The sequence below is a fragment of the Pezoporus occidentalis genome, unplaced genomic scaffold (assembly GCF_034315485.1).
Source record: "Pezoporus occidentalis ecotype Australia unplaced genomic scaffold, CSIRO_AGI_Poc_V1 ctg118, whole genome shotgun sequence".
NCBI lineage: Eukaryota > Metazoa > Chordata > Aves > Psittaciformes > Psittacidae > Pezoporus > Pezoporus occidentalis.
Genome location: NW_026912972.1, coordinates 1748963 through 1769757, shown reverse-complemented (window position 1 = coordinate 1769757; position 20795 = coordinate 1748963). Strand labels below are relative to the sequence as shown.

Here is a 20795-nt window from a genome sequence, read left to right as displayed (position 1 = left end):
GCGAGTACAGCAGGGATCAGGGTTTATTTGTTTTCTTTCTTTTCTTACTCTGGTGTCAGTGTGAGCAGAGAACCTGCATCTGACTTGATGTGAGCTAGGAGGGGGGAAATCATCTCTCCCTTCCACCCCTAAACAAAGCCCTGGTGTAAGGAACACCTTAAAGTTGTCTTAAGTGAAATTTGGCTTGGAAAATGCTGGCATGTCTTCCTTTTTTTTTCTATTCAAATAGATAACTTTTTCCTATTGAAATCTGATGTTTGGGCTTTTTCCAGAACTTGGTTTCATTCCAACAGCCCAGTTTGAATCATCTGACCTATAGTGCAAGAGGAGAAGATGATGGGATGGTCACAGCCCTTCTTGCCTGCACGTGCAATCCCTTCCCTTGTCCTTTCCCTCCTGAGCAGTCCTTGCTTTGTAGGCATTGGATTTTGAAGAGGTGGGCTCCAAATGTAGGTGGAATATCCCAGAAGATCCTGGAATTTGGAGAGCCAAGCTCCGAGTGAAACAGTATTTGTGGAAGGTAATTACAGTAGGCACAGTTACTGCTTGGCACGCGGCAGGAGTGGAATCGTTGCCATCAAGGAGTAACAAGAAAACCCTGACTTGTTTAGGGAAAATGAATGGAACCTGATGAAACTTCATACAGAAATAGGGAAAAGTGCTTTTCACAATGATGGTGCAGCTTCGCAGGTTACTGAGATGCGAGAGCATCATGGAAAGGAAGCAGGAGCTGGTGAGCACCGGAGGCTGCTGCGTGCTGGCTGGAGGCAGAGGTGGCAGCTGCTCTCTCCTGTAGCCATTTACCTTCAGTGAGATGGATTTTCCACTCCGGAATGCCTCTCCAGATGTGTAACAATATTTATAGCCTTCAAATCTGCCTTCCTAAACAAAACCAAGGATGGAATAAGGAGCCTGATGCCCGGGCCGTTGCAACGGTGGAAAGCCTCTCCACAGGTCCCAGTGTGAGCTTTGCTTGACCTTTGATTGTGAAGGAATCGGCAGGGAATTTTTTCCTTTGTGAGTCACTCCTTCCCAGCCAAGATCAGCTGGAAGTTACCAAAAGCTTTTCCATTTGCCTTCTGGTCAAGAGCCGGAGCGAGGTGGTTGAAGAGGGGCAGGAGCTTTGGCAGGGCAGTGTGAGCTCAGTGAGCAGTGGGAGTGAAAGGACGCGGTGGGTGATGTGGTTAATCCGTGCGCTGCCGGAGCTCGGAGCAGGGCTCTTCCCAGCCCTGGCTGGTTTATAGCTAAAGCCAGGAACTTATTCAGGATGCTGACGCATGTTGGTGTTAGCACATGACAGCAGACATAAGAAAGAGTGAGGAAGGCGATGGGATAGCAAGACAGGCAAGCAGCTGAGCCTCACAGCTCCTCATTGACCTCTGATCCTAACCTGGAAGTTCAAGGTTGTTAATTCTGCAATGCTATTCCTGCTTTTCCCGTTATCTGAGAAAAGGTTTGTGTGCCTTGGGAGCAGAGGGAGGATGAGGCTGTACATGCAATGTAGACAGGGTGGGCAGAGGAGTCAGAGGAGTCCATAACAAGAGCCAAAGGAGCTTCGTGGTGAGGTTTGATGAGGAGTGATTTCCAAGTTGGTCACTTTTTCCGAATGCAGTGATCTGTGGAGCAGTGTGCTGTGCTGCCTCATGGCTTCAAGCCAGTTAATAAAATACATGGAATGTTTTCAGACATCAGCTTTATATACATAGCAGTGTTGAGATAAAGCTGAGGAGATGGCTTTGTTAGGTTTTGGCTGGTTTCAGATGGCATAGTTTTAATCAGTGTAGCTTTCAAGCCCTGATGGAGAGGTGTAACACATCTGAGGTGTCAGAGATATCTTAGAGATATAGGCTGAAATTCTCTGGCCATTCCTTATTTTTGTTTTGGAGAGCAAAAGGCTGACAGGGAATCTTCCAGACACATCTTGGAATGCTGTAGAGACATCTAGACTTAACAGGTATCACATTGATCCTGCTGTTGCTTTTATTTGGAGGTACCTGCCCTTGGAATGGTAGGTTTGCTTGCAGGATTGCTCCTTGGGCACAAATCTCATCCTCTCTCAGTTGTAGCCATGCCAGTGCTTAGAGCCTCTTCTGGTGGCCTCTTTGTGTCAATTCCTGCTTCCTAACTTAAATTCCCATCTGCTGATGGGATTGATGTCATCTGCTTCTCCCCTTTGCTGGGTAGCGCCTTCCTCATGCCCTGAGTCAGGGCTGCCGAGGGTACCCATTTCCCCTGTATCCTCCTCTTCACACTGAACTCTGGTAAGGGCAAACTTCCCTTTGACGCCCCCAAACACCCCAGCTCCCATTGCTGACTGTGTCTGCTCCATCCTTCCTGCCTGCAGCAGCCCATGCGGAGAGACTCCCTCTGCTCCAGTTTGTGCTGCTTGTCTGCAAAGCAGCCGTTCCTCACAGCCTGCATTGTTCAAGAGCAACTTCAAAAGCCCAGAGATACCAGGTGCCCGCCTCTGTCTGCCTTCTGACATGATAAGATTATTCATCTTGGAAGGCTGCAGCTGGGTACAGTCGGTGGTAAAAAAAAAACCCAGACTGAACATTTTGTGCCTTCTGTCTACTTGAATGCATTGTAATGTGCTCCCTTGCTATTTCTAGACAGCTTCCTGTTCTTTTTTGGTGACCTTGCCTCGGTTTTCTGATCCACAGAGCTGCCTCCAAGACTTAGACCTGGAGCCTGCAAAACTTCACTTCTGATGGAAGTAACCCTGAGGAAAGCTTTTGTAAGATCAGAGTGTTTGCTCTCTTTGAAGGGCAGGGAGTGACTTTCCTCTGCCTCAAAGACAAGCTCTTTCCGAAGAGCATTGAAGACAAATCTTCATACAGAAGGATGGGTAGTGTCAACAGATCCATAGGGCAGCTTGGACACCTCTGGGCCCCCTCTCTTGGTTGAAGAAGTCATCATGCAGCAGGCTGGGTTCATTTGGGAGCATCTTCCTACTTAGTGTTGAAGATTTCTGGGGTGAAGCTGGGTTGCGCAGTCAGGATCATTGTCTGCACTGGTCCTACTCTAAACCTGGTAAAAGAAGCATGTTTCCTTTGGGCTTCTGAAATAGGCCACAGTTTGTTGGCTGGAAGGAGTTGAATGGGAACTCCAGCTATCTCCACCTTTGAGATGGAAAAAACCTCACTCAAAAGTCAAATTGCAAATCTAATTGCAGACAGTGGGTGTGGATTGCACTGTGAATCCCTGGACCTGTGTGCATGGAGTGTGGTGGTACAGCCAGCCTTGTGCTCTGTGCACCATTACTCAGTCTCTTTGCTTTGGAGTTCACAGTTTTCCAGCAGGATATGGAGGTTTTCCAATCCATCAGCGGTGGGAGATGGAAAGTCTGTGACACCCTGGGCTCAGACACTCCATGTTCCTTTGTTGAAGTCAAAGAACAGTTATTCACCCACTGCATGTTCTTGTGAATGAATCTCCTGAAGCTGGACATAAATTGAGCAGAATTTGGGTGTTCTGAAGGCTGAATGGCTGATGGCAACAGCAGTCCTAACAGCTTTTTTAAGTGATCAGATTCCTGTTCTTCCATTGTTTATATTGTGAGTTTGTCTCCCAATACAATGTGTGTGGGGCACAGTGATTACTTGAGATGATTTTCTTTTAAAGCCTAGATCCTTATGGTCTCTATTCAGTTTGGAATTGCAGATTAAATGGCAGGAGCAAGAATATTTTGCAGTTCACACATCTGTTTTTTCAACTTCCATCTTACTTTGGAAATAGATAAAATAGATGGGAAGTAGTCAGAGAGAGCACACAGGGAATCAGGGCAGGAGTAAAGAAAGAGCCTAGTGGATCCTGCAGGAATATTGACCTGTTAATGTACACTGTTGCTGATAAATTTAACCTTCCTAAACTTGTAATTCCTGTTGGTGCATGTGGTCTCTTAACAACATTGAGCTGGTATGTGTGAGAATGGCATTACATTTGAAACATAAATCATGTTGTGAATAGCTTCACTCAAGTACATGCAGTATGACCAGTGGTGGTGGATAAATCTCTGTGTTTAAGTTTCCTGTTTAACTGGTGGTGGTGTGTATCATAGAATTCCAGAGTGGTTTGTGTTGAAGGGACCTTAAAGCTCATCCAGTCCCAACCCCGGCTACAGGCAGGGACACCTTCCACTAGAGCAGGTTGCTCCAGGCCCCTGTGTCCAACCTGGCCTTGAATGCTGCCAGGGATGGGGCAGCCACAGCTTCTCTGGGCATCCTGTGCCAGTGCCTACTTCTTTGCAGTGACCAAAACCTGGTAGTGGCTCCTACATCTCCACTCCTGATCCTAATTCTAGCATAACATTCCCATTCTAACTCATCTACTCCCTGCACCCCATAACAGTTCACAGAGGATATAACTGCTTCTCCAAGGACTGAGGTCTGATTGCTTATGGCATCATAAAATCTCACTTAGAATTAAACATCTGGGGCTCCTTCCTTTACAGGACTGTTTATATAGATCTTTGACTTATAAAGATTCCTTCTTGTCATGCATGATTTGGATGGATGTTCCCTGCTCCTGGTGCAAGGATTTGTCCCCCCCTTCAGTAATAACCATGTAAAGCAAAGCAGAGGCAAATGCATGGGAGTTTTGTTCAGGGTAAAATGGGAGATGGAGCTGAACATGCTGGATACTAGAAATGGAGCTCAGCGCTTTCTAAAGAGTCTCACCTTCTGGAGATAGGGTGAAAACTAGCCTGGAGTGGCAGTCAGAGAGCAAAAGGCATGTACAAATGCATTCCCAGCACAGATATCCAGGACTTAGAGGGATGAAGCTGCTATGTGAGCTTCCAGCCTTTTAGGGGAAGCGAGCAGTAATAGCATGGGAAAGAAACAGTGATCTGAAATTATATATCCATATGTAAGCTGCCAAACTAATAGCGTAGGATCTTGTCACCTAGAGCTGGCTGGGAGGGAACACAACCCTTGTTCCCGTTCCTGGAGACATTTGAGCCTCATAAACTTGAACATCAGACATTCCCAGTAGGATATGTCTAACTGGGATCAGTCTCCTGCCCGGGAAGCTGTCTGCTGGGCAGGGTTGTTTCCCTGTGTAGCAAAGGGGTGCTGTCTGATAGCTGGAAGGGGACACAGCAAATCTATGTTCAGCTGCTGATGTGTCCAAGAGAAGGATGATAGGCATTTGTTCTGCTCAGCTGGGCTTTAGGATTCCTGTGTCTTGGCTCCTGCTGGAAACCACAACGTTGTTTTCCCCCTCTCCCACCTTCCAATACAAGTCAGTCATTCTGAGCAGTCTCTAGTGCTCCAGGAGTTATCTGAAACACGTTGGGATGGAGCCAGGGGAGTGAATCCTGAAACTGAAACCACAGCTTGAGACTTGAGTAAACAGGATGTGGAGACCATGAAGCAGTCTGGCCAAAGGAATGGCCAGTGTTGAGAGCGCTCTGAAATCACCCAATACAACGGTTCTCCCTCAAAGCTGACATCCCTGCTTTGCTTCCACCCATAGCTAGTGATTGTTCGGGGGGTGTTTTGATGTGTACATGGTTTGGCCACTGCTTTCTTGATAATTTTGAATATCAGATTTAACCCCCCCAAATTATACAGTTTTGGCAAAGCACATGGCAGATGATTTGTCCTAAACCCCACTGTTTCCAGCAAAACCCCAACCTCGCTGGCTGCTGAGGGAGAGGACTAAGATAGGAAGAATGTCATGAAGAATTAAGCTTCAGCGAAAGGAGGTGAACCCAGCTCAGCTTCTCAAAGTGCTTTCTGGGTCATGCCTCAACTCTTGACTTGAAGAGGACAAGTTCAAAGATCTGCTTTGTTGGGTTGGTTTTGGTCTTGTCTAGCACTAAGTTGTCGGGTTTGAAGGTAGTATTATACTTGCACATCCTTGCAACTTCTTTGAAGCTATTGCCTCCATCAGAGGCCAGCCTCTCTTTCTGAGGTGGCAGGGGAAGTAGTTGTATAAAGAACTCCTCAGCTTGCAATCTTATATCAACAATCAGTATGCAAACTGTTGGTCAGCCAGGCTTGTGATTACCTGCATGAGTAAGGGTGAGCTGTCTGGGTACAGGTGATTTATACTGCCTTCCACTAATTACAGTAAGCTATTCAAATATATATATGTAAAACCCTAGGAGCCATAGTCTGAGCTTCAAAACCTCTCCTGCTTTGCAGATTTTAGTACATTTTGGGAAAGTAAATGACAGATGCACCTTTAAAGTGATGGTTGGATGGAAAAGAAGCAGCACAGAGCAGTGCCTGGTTTCTGGGGGAAGAATAAGGTAGTGTCTGCAAGGTTCCTGGATGCAGGAAGGACTCGCATTCTTGCTGCTCATTTAGCAGTTTGAGGAGTCGTTCTGGAAGCCTTAATGTGACATGTCCTCATGAAACACATCCTTATTCCCTCTGGTTTAGCTCTTCTTTGCTTACAAAGAGGTTGCTTTGCGCAGTGGAAGTTGACAGTGGGGTTACTGGTAAGGTGTCAGTCCCCATTGTAGGTTGACATGCTGAAGACACAACTGATGAATGAGATGGCAAAACCCACTGCAGCAGCAAGTCCTCATGGTTAGCTGAGTGTTGGGAATGCTCTGCGTTCTCCTGATTACATTGATTAATATTAATGTATGCTAAAGGAGCACCAGCAACACTAACTCCAGGTACAGTTGAGCATTTGTGCAGTTTTCATAAATAGTGGAAGCAGTGACATTAAACATATGCAGGAATCCCCATAGTTACAAATATTGACAAACATTTACTTTGGCAAGAGCACCTAATTCAGATGTTCCGAGCTGCGCTCCCTAATGCGGTGTGCCTGGCTGCCACACACTGTGCTCCTCCAACTGATAGCTGAATTAGGCTGAATGCAAAGGGATTTCCCTTGGCATAACACTTTGTCTTTCATAGCTATTCCAATGGCATTATCGTTGGGAATGGGAAGTTTCAATGCCAGACCAAGCCCACAATGTATGGGTATTACCTTGGCAGAAGCAGCATAGTGCATGGTGCAGGAGGGAGGGTATGACTGTGCTGCAGTTGGCCACACATGGGGCTGGATGGTCACTGACCGTTAAAATGAACCTTGATTACTTCAGATGAAGCAGCAGCTCACCTTCTTGTGAAGCTTCTGTTCCTTTTGTGCTGTGACAGCTTTTTGTGTCCTCAGGTTTCCTGCTCCTCCTGTCAGTTGGTGGGAGTGGGTTCTCTTGCGGCTTGTAGGTCTTTTTGCACAAAGCATCAGCAGAAAACCCTGTTTTTACATGAGAAAATTAAACTGGAAGCCCCCAAAATATAAAACTGGGGCACAGTCTAGCGTTAAAGCTTATGGTTTTAAAGCTAAGAAAGGCCTTTTTGCACTTTTAATGTGATAGTTATATTCCCTCTGGCTTTATTAGAGCAAGATGGGTACCGGTAGCAGCAGGGATGAGCAGCGCAATGATGTGGCTGAGCCCTGATAAGGATTTGGGGTGCTGACCCAAGGTCTGTGTGGCTTGTTTTCAGCCCGGGGCTTGCAGACATGTTCATGCTGTAAGAAGACATCCCATTTCAGACAGAGCACCCGGATGGGTTTTCTGGAGTCATTTTCTGAGGCTCCAGCAGACACCAACAAAGTGATTTCTTTCCCTTTTTCATGGAGATGATTGGAGAGGTTGCTTCATTACTATTTATTTTTCCAACTTTGAAAAGATGGGAAAACTATATTAAGAATAGGCTTTGTGGCAAGTGGGGTCCAAATCAGCAGGAACAATACCTCTCTAATGAAACCTCTATAAGCCATCCAGATACAAATTGGTCTTTCATTTACATTTCACTACAGATGTCAATGAATGCACAGTTCCTTCTAAGGCACCCTAATGTATGTAAACCATTGCAGGAAGCGAAGCACGCAGAACCTAGGAGACTGCAGATGGAGAGAAAAGGCTCCTGATTTCATAAAAATAACAAAACCTGTTTTAACATATTGTGCATTAAATATTGTTCATTTGCATACTTTCTATGGCTAGGTTATAAAAGCCCACCATGTGGTGGACTTGTTGGAAGCCTGAAAAGATACTCTTGCTCCAAATGGAGATGTGTTAGTGGAAGCTGCTGCTTAATTATGAAACAAAAATAACTACTTTCGTCAAGGGTTGTTGGGGGGGTTTTTGGTTGTTTTTCTTCTTTAGGTTTTGAGAGTCTGGGTTTTGGTGGGTTTTTTTTTGTTTTTTTTTTTTTGCTGTTTACATAAAATTCCATAGGATGAGGAAGGGAAGCATAGGTGCAATCATTGTGAATTCCGCTATAACTGGGGTTGGGTGTTTTACAACAGTCTGCCCGCTTGGAAGCGGCAGCAGCAGGGACTCCTCCATCCAGAGTTGCCAGCAGATAGCCAGGCAGATTGGAAAGTACCTCTTTACGTTTCTTTCTTTGCATCTTTATATAGAATGGTTTCATTTGATGTCTGTGGTCTAGAATGCATCCGCAGCTGCAGTGTCGGGGTAGCACAAATGTGCAATAGGAGAAATCAGTGCACATGGAGTGCGTCTGCTCACACTGTCAGGGTTTACAGAAGGATGGGATGAGACCTGTTCTCAGAGGGTTCCCTTACCCTGAAAGTAACCGGTGTTTGATGGAGTTAAGAAGATAGAAGTGTTCCAGGACGTGGGAACTCGTGTCTGTACACAGAGAGGGAAAATGGCTTTTGGAGAAACCAGAGTCCAAAGTCATATAATTAGAGGATTATTCAAAAAAGCACAAGGGAACTGTTCTGCAAAGCCCCTATTGATAATGGTGTATTTTACTGGGAGTGCTTGACTTGATGAGCTCAAGCACGCTCCTTCAGGATAGAATTGTTTGAGTTGGAAGGGACCTTAAAGCTCATCCAGTTCCAACCCCCTGCCACAGGCAGGGACACCTTCCACTAGAGCAGGTTGCTCCAAGCCCCTGTGTCCAACCTGGCCTTGAACACTGCCAGGGATGGGGCAGCCACAGCTTCTCTGGGCGCCCTGTGCCAGCGCCTCAGCACCCTCACACAGGGAAGAACTTCATCTCAGTCTCCCCTCTTTTGGGTAGAAGCTTTTCGTCACTTTCTCAAATGAGGTGCTTCCTGAACAGGATGCTCTGCTTGTAAACAGACCATACCCTGAAGCCTGGAGCATACAGTCCCTATCACTTAGCATATCCCTGAAATGGAAACAGGGTTACATAAAGTGAGTCATGGTGCCGGAGCCTCTGGACAAGGAAAACACCATTTTTGCTCTTTCAGTGAATTAAGCAATGTTGTCACCTGACAGCAGCTTCTGGGTTAGCTCTGGGAGCTCTGCAGTGTTAACTTTTTCCTCTCATCCCTTCTCCACAGCAGCAGCAGGAGATGCTGGCCATGAAGCATCAGCAGGAGCTGCTGGAGCACCAGAGGAAGTTGGAGCAGCACCGGCAGGAACAGGAGCTGGAGAAGCAGCACCGAGAGCAGAAACTTCAGCAGCTAAAAAACAAAGAGAAAGGAAAAGAGAGTAAGTAGCAAAAAGCTCACCTGTGTCAGTGCTGACAGGTAGAGCAGATAAATGGCAGCCATCATGCAGCTTCATAAAGCTGGAGAAACCTTCCTGATGGCCTCTCTTGCAGAGCTCGGCTGCACAGGGAGCTTACGTAAACTGAAGTATTGAGTGCGGAGAGAAACGTATTTCTCTGCTTTATCTTCATTTTTGTCTTAGGAAATGCCATTTGAGCGTTTTTCAAAAGGAAGCCTCTCATCTCTTTACTTGATTTAACATTTTTTGAAGTATTTTTGGCAGCATTCCTAATGGAGGCAGAATATTAAGCCCATAAAATACACCAGATGCACACTGCATTGCTGCTGCTTCTTCTTTCACTTTAATTCCCCTCTTTTAAGATGGAGCCGAGTTCTCAGTTCTTTGCTTTTGAAAGTGTTTTCATTCAGAAAGTACTTCTTTCATGAGGTTACAGATTGTGGCTGGCTTTCCCACGTGTCATTATGCACTTGAGGAGATTCAGTAGAGTGATTATGGCCTCACAATTTCCCCTTGTCAAAGGCACTTTGGTTGCTTGTTCGGTTTTCTTTTGGAAGTGAATGGGAAGAAAAATACCTCACCAAGTTGTACTATCAACTTGTTAGGTCTTCAGCTCAAATGGAATAAAGCAGCCTGTGATGGAAGAAGCAAAGGGGGCCGGAGGAGATGGGATGCTGTCTGGGAACCAGGAGTGAGATAAAGGTCCAAAAAGAATTTTTCTAGTAGGAATAAGCATCAAAAGGGGCTACAAGAAACCTGGAGAGGGGCTTTGTGTAGGGACAGGACAAGGGGAATGGCTTTAACCTGCCAGAGAGGAGATGGAGATAAGCTCTTGGGCAGAAGTTCTTCCCTTTGAGGGTGCTGAGGCAGTGGCACAGGGTGCCCAGAGAAGCTGTGGCTGCCCCATCCCTGGCAGTGTTCAAGGCCAGGTTGGACACGGGCTTGGAGCAACCTGCTCTAGTGGAAGGTGTCCCTGCCCGTGGCAGGGGTTGGAACTGGATGAGCTTTAAGGTCCCTCCCAACCCAAACCAGTCTGGGATTCGAAGGAAAGACTGGTATGTAGGAGACTAAGAAATACACTATGTGCAGGTTGAATTCCCCACTCCCTGCACATGCATCTTGTGGCAGTAGGCTTTAAGCTGGAGTCAAACAAGGGAACACACAGGCCTACCCCAACACCTTTGTAAAGCAGTTCATAGGAGATCCAACGTGTTTTGTGTGTTTGGTTTAGTTTGGTTTTCTTTAATTTTAGACACTGGAAAGACCAAAAGATCTGAATCTATTTAAAAGAAGCAGTTTAACATTCAGGAGTGAGTAAAAGGGATGCTAATGCAGGTTTGCTGCTCTGGTGCCTGGTTGACTACCAGGTCCATTGCTTTCCATTTTCCTCTGGCTGCTTTATGTTATTGTCCAAAGTAAAGGGCAGTGGGTTTGAGATGGATGGAAGCTATAAGCATTTCCACTTCACCATGCTGTTTTATTATCAGCTGTTGATACTGTGTCAGTGTTTTGCTGGGTACTTCTGTAGTACTGGTATCTGGCTCTTCTCCTTAAAGTCATTTGAATATATAGCAGAATGCCTGAATCTCTGTGAGCTTCAAAGGCATCAAAGCACCTTTTGGCTGAAACACCATAGGTGTAAAGGAGAAAACAGATTTTGGGGATGGTAAGTTGAAGATCCTGTTCCCATGGCTACAGTTTTATTTTTAAGTTACTCTTTATTGAAGAAGTTCTATGGTGTATAATCATTATAGCACCTCAGCTCTTCAGAATACTGCTTTTTCTCACATCAGAAGATTTTGCTAAGTGCAACACAGCTAAAATTGTCCTGATCTGAAATATAAAGAATATTTAATCATAGAATAGTTAAGGTTGGAAAGGACCTTAAGATCATCCAGTTTCAACCCCCTTGCTGTGGGCAGGGACACCTTGCACTAAACCATGTCACCCAAGACTCCATCCAGCCTGGCCTTGCACACCGCCAGGGATGGAGCATTAATAGTTGTGTATAATTTATTTTCCTCCTTCCTCCATCACTGTAAGCCCAAATGGAATTGGCTTGTATCTCTTAGAAGCAAACCACAAACCTATTTAGTTTAAGCCAGTATCAGCTTGTTGCATTCTCATCTTGTGAGCTTTAACTGATACCTGCTATCAGAAAGTTTTGGATGAAAAGCATACTTCCCTTAGAGGAAGGAAAATGTATATGAAAGTAAAGGTAGTTTTCCTGCAGGATAAGGAGCGATACTTGGTCCTTCTGCCTTTCCACTGCTCAGATTGAACCTACAACCTGTCTGTGCATCAGTGTTTCCAGACAATTCTGGGCATGGACAGTTCAATCCCTTGTTGCTCAGACGGTCTTGGACTGTGGCTTGTCTTGGACTTCCTCCTAAGCAATGATAAGCCCACACCATCAGTTAAGAGTTCTGCTCCTCTCCTCTTGCATTGTGGAACCTCCTCCTTCTACAAGAGCCTGGTCCTGCCACTGCCCTCCCTTAGTCTCTTCCCACTAACCCTGCCTTATCCTAGGTTTGGATGTGCTATATTTGGATATATCCAAATACATCTTTTTGGCTCCTTAGAGCTATTCTGCCTGCAGTACTTTGCTCCTTGTGGCTCTCTCTTCTTTGCAGTCTTATCACTTGATCTGCTCTTTGCTCCCTCCTCCTCTTCCACCCTCACTCTCCAAAAGGAACAGCCCAGCTTCACAGCTTGGTTTTTCCCACGTGCAAAGTTGCTTCCCTTGCCAGGGTTGCTGTGTGGGCTCTTGCTCTCCAGTTCTTTCTCTTTCCTCCTGCTTTGACTCTGCTGTGCCTTTTGCTTCCATTGGGGTTGCTTCCTGCCTATGGACTTAATCCATACACATGGGCTTTCTCTTGTCTTCTTTGCTTATACTCCTTCATGGTTATACTATTGTATATGTGACATGTTGTCCCTTTCCGCCCTTAGAGTCCTCTTTAACATCTTTACTGGACATTGCACAATGCTTAAGTGACTGGGTTCAAAATAACCCAGTGTGGTTATTTTGTTAGTGAGCTATTTATAGTATTTTAAAGTGATTTATATTTATTTAAAGTTAATTGGATCATTGGGCTTGGGTTTTCTTTTGATCTTTCAACTCAAGGTTCAAGAGGTGAGTAATGGTCAGAAGGTCTTTCATGACAACTTGGTCCATGGCTGCAGCATTCCTGAGGGAAGGCAAAGCCTACACATTTTTATCTTGCTATGGGGACTTTCAGCTTCTAATTCCAGAGGAAGAGAAGCCAAGAAGCTTTTGTAAATCTCAGCATAGAAAACTTTCATTTCAGATGTCCTAAATCATGTCAGATTGATCCCAAACTGGTGGAATGCAGCCATTTTAGATTAGTTTAAAGATGCCCATAGATGAATGATGACCTTTTGGAGAGATAAGGACTTTAAGCATGACTTTGTCTCCTCTTCTGCTCCAGCCATGTGGCTTGCTACATTCATATAAACTTACCCCCAGCTCCTCAGCAGCTATACACCATACCTACATATGTAGATGTAGTGAGAAAGGCAGGGCTCCAAAAAGGTGACTTTTCAACCTTTTAAACACAGTTGACCAAGATTCAAGGCAGAGCTGTAGAAAAACAGTGCAGTTTTCTTCTCTTGGAGCCATACAAGAAGTGTTTCCGCACTCTGTCAAATGGCACCACATTGCTGAGTAGGATCCAGGAGGCAAAAGATTGCCCTGTTGTAGTTGAAGCTTTTATTCCCAGGAGAGCAGACAGCTTTCCTGGCCTTTTCTTTTCCTTGTAGCCAGGCTACTTTCCTTTGGAATTCTTGCTTTACGCCAAGGTATAGATGAACCATCCTTTTCCACATGTTCTACTTGCCAAACTTCCTATGCATTACTCCATCAGGAACTCTCTGCCTGCGAATCTGTTCTGTCAGGCAAATGATAGTTTTAATCCATCATGGTAGGAAAACAAACTGGTCTCTATTGTGGAGGAAATCATGGTTAGAAATTACACAGTTGACATTTTAACTCTGAGCTGCAAAATTCCTTACTTCTTTTAACTGTGAGATTTTCTATTTGAAGGAAGAGATTGCACACTTTTAAATGAATCGGAATATTATGTAGGTCTAATCGTCCACAGATACTTGGGAACAAAGAGGGCCCTATTTACAAGAGTTTTCAAGACTAAATCCCCATATGAGACATTGGTCTCATTCCCCTTCTGCTTGCAGATGTGACATTTAAAAGTTGAGTGTACACAAAACCCTTTCTCTTAACTACCTTTGATGGAAAGCAAGCTGGAAATACCTCGTACAACGGCTTTCTTCTGAGTGTGCTTCCCTGCACATGTAAAATCCTCTTCACAACACTTTTATAGTGAACAGAGAAATCTCTGATTCAATCCCTGTTTTCAAACAGGAGCTGTGATTATATGCAAGCCTAAAGGCAAAGAGGGGAATAAAAAAGAGAGCTTCTTACTGGCGATACTGTGTTCTTCCCCTCTTTAAAATAAGAAGTTCTGCTTTTAGACTGGAAATCAGAGATTGAATTGAGGATCTTTATAGAAATTTCAATTCTTTCAAGTATGTCAATTGATTAAATGGTCTTTTTCTTATACATTTTGATATTTCAGGTGCGGTGGCAAGCACAGAAGTCAAGATGAAATTACAAGAGTTTGTCTTAAATAAGAAGAAGGCATTGGCACACCGGAATCTCAACCACTGTATATCCAGTGACCCTCGCTTCTGGTACGGGTAAGTGGTACTGGGCTTATCTTATGATTCAGCCTGTGCCACCTTTTTTCACATTGCTGGAGATGTGGGGAATGGACCTGATGTGTTTACTGGCTAAAGCAGAGCAGAGAGAGCTGGGGTTTGACTGTGCTGTGCATGACCAAAATGCATTTTTCAGAGGGTTTCGGTGTGAATTGTTTGAACTTCAATAAAATGGGTAAATTGCTTTTTATGTTTAGTGTATTGCAACTCAGGGTAGTTGAGCAAGCATAGATAGAGTCAGAGAATCCCAGACTGGTTTGGGTTGGAAGGGACCTTAAAGCTCATCCAGTTCCAACCCCCTGCCAAGGGCAGGGACACTTCCCATTAGAGCAGGTTGCTCTAAGGCCCCATCCAATGCTGAGAGCTTTCCAAATATCAGCCTATTTGTTAGGTTTATTGTGGCACATGTTAATCAAGCCATCCCTTTCCTGTGATGCTGCAGGATGTTGACAGATAGAGGCATATAAACTCATGCACAAGGGGCCATCCATAGGGATTTAAGTAATCCCCTTGTCTTCCCTCCACCTGCTTTGTGGTGGGTAAAGGATCAGTATTCTTAGATTTAACAAAAGATATGAAGCAGGAAGAAAGCCCCAAAGGCCTCCCAAGGATTTCTAAGGGTCTGTTTTGGTAGTAAGGTGCAGGCAGGCATGAGCTCGTTGCGTTCAGCCTTTGAGGAGGGCAGATGGCAGCAGGGCTGTGTGACTAAAGTGTCCTATCTAGTGCTGGAGGAGGATTTGTCAATGCACCCTTCAGCTATTAAGGCAGAAGTCAAAGATTTTTCATTTCCATTCTATTTAAAAAGGATTCTTTAAAAAGAAGAGAAAGCCTTTGAAATTAATTACATATTAGTATTTATTTATATGGCATCTCAAAGGTTAGCAATTCAGTTAGAGAGATATTTATGTACTCACATACTTGAATGTGATTCAGTTGGGTGGTGTTTGGATTTAGCATACGCAGATGAGGCTTGCAGAAGTTAGACTGGATGCTCCTACTGTGAGCAGGCAAGCCAATTAAGTGGTAACAGATGCTGAAATAGTATTTTAAATGACACGCCTGTTTTTAAGCACTTCTTTTGGTCTTATTAAGGTTTGTGAATTCCTTTAAAAACAAGAATTGAAAGCATTACTTGGAAACAACAGCTCTCCTGAGGGTATTGAACACCACAGCGGCTCTGCGTCAATGGCTGTGATGTGAAGTGTGTTCCATTGACATGTGATGTAGCCTTTGGGCCAGGCTTTGGTTGTCCTCTGAGATGTCCAAATGCTTTTGCCTTCGGTATCTGCCTCCAACACAAGAAGGACGTGGAGCTCTTGGAGCAAGGCCAGAGGAGGCCACAGAGATGCTGCGAGGGCTGGAGCAGCTCTGTTCTGGAGGCAGGCTGAGAGAGCTGGGCTGGTTCAGCCTGGAGAAGAGAAGGCTCCTTAAGGGGAGACCTTAGAGCAGCTCCAGTACCTAAAGGGGCTGCAGGAAACCTGGAGAGGGGCTTTGGGCAAGGGCCTGTAGGGACAGGACAAAGGGAATGGCTTTAACCTGCCAGAACAGGGGAGACTGAGATGAGCTCTTAGGCAGAAGCTCTTCCCTGTGAGGGTGCTGAGGCGCTGGCACAGGGTGCCCAGCAAAGCTGTGGCTGCCCCATCCCTGGCAGTGTTCAAGGCCAGGTTGGACACAGGGGCTTGAAGCAACCTGCCCTAGTGGAAGGTGTCCCTGCCCATGGCAGGGGTTGGAACTGGATGAGCTTAAGGTCCCTTCCAACACAAACCAGTCCATGATTCTTTGATCTTGTATCTGTTTGAACTTCATTCAACACTGCTGGTTGCTGGTACATTGAGTGTTTATAGCTAGTGAATAGTTCCTAATTAATCACTGATGTTAAAGGGCACAGCTGCATGTGTGGATCAGCCCTTGAGATTACAAGGGGCCAGTTTTAGATGTTTTTAAGTAGGATGTAGTTGTAGTCCAAAGGATCTGCTAAATGCGAGAGAGACTTGGTAATTCTCATACTGTTTCTTGTGGGCCATCACAGAGGTCTTGCTCTGTCTTCAGCTCTGTGGTATTCAAGCCACTTTGTAAACTGTCTTGTGGGTCTCATTTTCAGTTTATGTTGGTGATGGGCAATAACAGAAGAAATCCTTTTGACTTGGAATGTCAGGCTGTCCCTCCTGTGGATTCTGAATCCATTGGACAGCCCTGCTCACAGGAGGCTTTGCTTTTCAAAACCATAGAATCCCAGACTCATTTGTGTTGGAAGGGACCTTAGAGTTCATCCAGTTCCAATGGGCAGAGACACCTTCCACTAGAGCAGGCTGCTCCAAGCCCCGTTCAGCCTGGCCTTGAATGCCCAATGTCCTTGTCCCAGTTCTAGAAGATACACAGGGAAGGATTATCATGGAGGCTCTGATCTCCAGAGCCCCAGCACAGGGCTGACCCCACTTGACACTAAGGTCTGCAGAGGAGGGGAGCATCACTGGACTAATTGCAGAGCCATGAGACATACAGGCAGAACTTGTATTTCAGCTTTGACCCATGTGTCTACTGTGGCTGTTCTTTTTGGCCAGAGGAATGTCTCATTGCTGTTTCTCTTATTAAATCATATTCTAAACATCAATTGAGCAAAGTGGGGAGTTAATCCAAAAGAGGCCTGGACAGATTTGGATTGGAGAACTCACCATTTAACCCTTCATTAAATGTCCAGGTGTCTCTTGGGTACTGAGTATTCATTCATGTGTTTGAAAACCTTAGTTAACATAAGTAAGAGTGGCTTAGCAGGAACGCAGACAGAGTGCCTTGGGCTTAGCAAACAGGGCTATTACTTCCCTGAGAAGCTGTTAGAAATGCACTTGGTAGTAACTACTCAGTGTGGTAGCAATCATGAAAGCTGAGTGTTTGCATGGGAAGGAGGTAGAGAGATATAATCACACATTAAATTATACCAGTGTCTGTAGGTGTCTACAGTCTTGGTATACAAAACATTCTAGCACAGATACATATGTTTGAATATATATCCAGTTTGTGTTCCATGACTGTGGTTGAAGTCTCATGCATTCTTTGCTGTGCACATGGAGATTGAAGGCTTTATGGAGGACCTCAAAGCTCAAAGAACAGGGGATACGTTCTGTGAAGCTATGAGCTTTCAGGAATGCCCCCAAACTCAATGTAATGTACAACTTCACCTCTTTCAAGACCTCTGAAAGGCCGGTATGGGCATGCAGAGCAGTGTGTTTAGCTCCAAGCAGGGTAGGAGTGTTCGATCCGAGTCCTTGAGCCGTATAATGTATTCCTGTTTGCAGAGTTTAAATATCTGTCATTCAGCAACCCCCAAGCACATCTAAACAGGCCCTTTGAGTTACTGCACATTCCTTAACAAAGCGATGAAAATAGCTTCTATGTACATGATTGTGCAGCTTAAGTCATGACTTAAAAAGAGAGAAAGAAAAGCTTCTTGTTTGTATAGGCAAAAAAATGTCATTGTGTGACATGATGGGTTTGAGGGCTCTTGGCTTGCAGCATCCAAGGCTTCCTGTTTGTGAACCATCTCTCTGTGCTGCCTTCCTCTGCTGCGAGCAGACCTGGGCAGAGAAAGCACCCTCTGTTTTCGGGAGGGCTTCAAATATCTGTCAGTTTGGTTGTGTTTTGATTGCAGGTGATGATTAAACTGCGTGTCTGCAGGGGCATTTACTGGTGTGAATGTGCAGGGGGTACATAATGTGCACAAACGCTCATGAAATACGCAACTGTGTAAGAGCCCGCAGCATCTTTCTGCCTCTATGGTTGGGATAGGAAGGGAGGAGGATTAGGAAACCACAGTGAATCATGCTGCTTGGGAAGAGCTGTGGCTATAGAAAGCGTTAATGTAGATGTTCAACTAAACTTTCAAGAAAACCATGTAGAAAATGGGATGTGTTTTCCTGGTGCCTCATTAGCCCCTTCCTTTTGAAAGGTATCACTTGTAGTGGAATTGCTGCGCTGTATCTCACCCAACAACCTACTTTGGATTTGAGCTTTCAAAACGGGTACTGCCAAAGGAATGGGATGGATTGGTGTCATTTTCAGCTGGGAATGGCTTATTTTGGTTTCCGTAAAGAACCTTTTGTAGGAGAACGTTTTTAACCAAGGTCTCCAAAATGCCTGGTTATTAGGCAATGTAAAATCTCAAATGCTCACTTCTTTTGACAAAGTGCTCACTTTGTCCCATATTCTTTAGTATTTGGGAGAAGTAATACAGGGTTTAAATTGTGTTTCTTTAAACTTAAAATGTCAGCTTGTTTGACAGCTCTGTGGCTGTTACCTATATGGCTAAATCAGTCATTATATGGATGGAGCCAATCTCCTAGCATGCACAGCTTGGAGACTTCCCAGACCCTGTGCTGATTGAGGTTGGTCGAGCTCCTGGGAAATGGCAAAACTGGGCACAAGTCATTAGGTAGGAAAGATGCAGCCAAGAAACTGGTAGGAGGCTTAGAAAACTCATTCATTATTTAATATCCTTAGCAAACAGAGTGCAATTTACTTCCAGCAGCCTGCTCAAACAAAGCTATAAATTACCAGCTTTGAGAAGTTAATCTGGAAGGGTGTTGAATACTTTGGCCATATCTCTGCTGAGTACTGGGGTCAGGAGGCAGGGAAGCCAAAGGCAGAAGACCACCTATGCGGCGTGGCTCCATTAGCCAGTTGTGGCACCTCATCCTTTGGTTTTGTTTCGTTCTTGGGCTTTGTCTACTGCGTCTGCATTGTATTCAGTGAAGGGAGATTGTTGAAGGGAGTAAGAGCACTGATGCTGAGCTTCAAGAATATGACTTAGCAAAAGCTAGTCCACGTAGGTACTTGACGTTATACTTATGGTTAAATAGCTTCATGAGTTGAGTCATTCTCAACAGGGTCATTCTTCTACTGAAAATCAAGCCTATGTTTAGTTATCTCCTCTATATTAGTCATGTATGAGCATTTAGAGGGAGAAAGATACTACCAGGATGTTTTCCTTTGCACTGTTCCCCACTAACTGAGATAACCAAGGTGAAGCTACAGTCATTCCCTTTGTGTATCACTGATGTAAAGCTTCTTCCTTCTCTTTCTCTTTTCTTCTGTGCAGGAAGACCCAGCACAGCTCTTTGGACCAGAGCTCCCCACCCCAAAGTGGCGTATCCGGCACCTACAATCACCCTGTACTGGGAATGTATGATTCCAAAGATGACTTCCCACTCAGAAAAACAGGTAGCTCTTGCACTCATTTTCTGTGTTGCTCTGTCTTTGCTGTCACACTTGGTCCTCTTTGTTTTGTTATTTTAAAGGAGTTACGTTACTGTAAAGCTGTATTTCATGGGGTGGTTTATTCAACAAGCACCCACTCTGCTGTGCTCCCCATTCATCTGTCACTATGCTCAGTGTGAGAGGGAGCCTGGAGCTGCTTTGGATTTGCGGTTAGGGAGACAGAGTGTCAAAGTTTGTGAGATGTTTTCCCAGAGTCAAAGCTAATACAGAGATCTGGGTGTCTGAAGTCCAAGTGTGTTCTGCTGAGTGAGAAAAGGACCAAGAAAAGTTCATTTCTTTGGGGATTTGCATTTTATATACAAGTTTATACTTAAAATAAATAGATCTGATTCTGCCAGTCAGAGCGGCGGGACTTCCTGCAAAGGGGTTTAGTTCACACCTAGACAGTTATTTCTCAGTTAGGATTTTCCCTGCATGGTGGCTTAGCAGGTCAGTTATTTCTCAGCTATATATTATGTAAACCAGGTTGTTTTGGTTGGCTCTCATCCTCGGCTCCATCTTGCATGCGTAAGCCAACACAGCCTCAGCTTCTAACCTGGCCAGCTTGTGATCTTCGGCTGCTTTCTTTGGGGAATCACAGAATCCCAGCTTGACTTGAGTTGGAAGGGACCTTAAAGCTCATCCAGTTCCAACCCCCTGCCACGGACAGGGACACCTTCCACTAGAGCAGGTTGCTCCAAGCCCCTGTGTCCAGCCTGGCCTTGAACACTGCCAGGGATGGGGCAGCCACAGGTTCTGAAAAGATGGAGTGGAAGCAAGAGGAGAGTGGGGGGTATGGTTGAACTTCACAGCTTCTGCAGGTGCTGCCGAGCTGTTTCTCAGGGATGCTTTATGGATCTTCAGATGTGGATTGATGAGCACCAGGAGTCAAAAAGTGTGTCATCTTTGTGATAAAGAATGCTGACAGTGTGTTAACCCAATCTCCTTGGGGATTTACTGCAGGCTTTGCTCAAATCAGCTGCCCTACATCAGCTCCCAGCAACTGCAGCATCTCCTTTGCTTTCTGGGAGAGGGATATAGGTGTTCTCATGGCACTTCTAATAGTTAGAAGTAGAGCAGGTCTTAGGTGCAGTGAATGGTTTATCATAGTTCTCGTTACCTTTGGAAACTTGGGGATTTTCTTCTTTCACTGCCTCCCAGTCCTGTGCTTTAAAAGACCTTCCTGGGAACTTCTCACTATGGACCATAGCACTTGACCTGCTGATGGGTTCCCATCTGCTATGCCTTCCCCCTTGGTGGGTTGGGTGACAAGTGCCAGATGCTTCAGCTGCACAAGAAGTCAATCATA

The 20795-nt window shown here is 45.1% G+C and overlaps 1 protein-coding gene across 11 annotated transcripts in view; it reads left to right on the top strand.

The window, feature by feature from the left end:
• HDAC4 (histone deacetylase 4) overlaps nt 1–20795 on the top strand; it is a 214773-nt gene that overhangs the window by 111515 nt on the left and 82463 nt on the right. For 8 of the 11 annotated variants that reach the window (XM_062642742.1, XM_062642716.1, XM_062642725.1 and 5 more), the window contains 3 exons: nt 9313–9463; nt 14095–14215; nt 19329–19450. In XM_062642742.1, the coding sequence (XP_062498726.1) occupies nt 9313–9463; nt 14095–14215; nt 19329–19450 (394 nt within the window). The remainder of the gene's footprint in view (nt 1–9312; nt 9464–14094; nt 14216–19328; nt 19451–20795) is intronic. The other 3 variants (XM_062601716.1, XM_062642757.1, XM_062642768.1) reach the window with 2 other exon arrangements.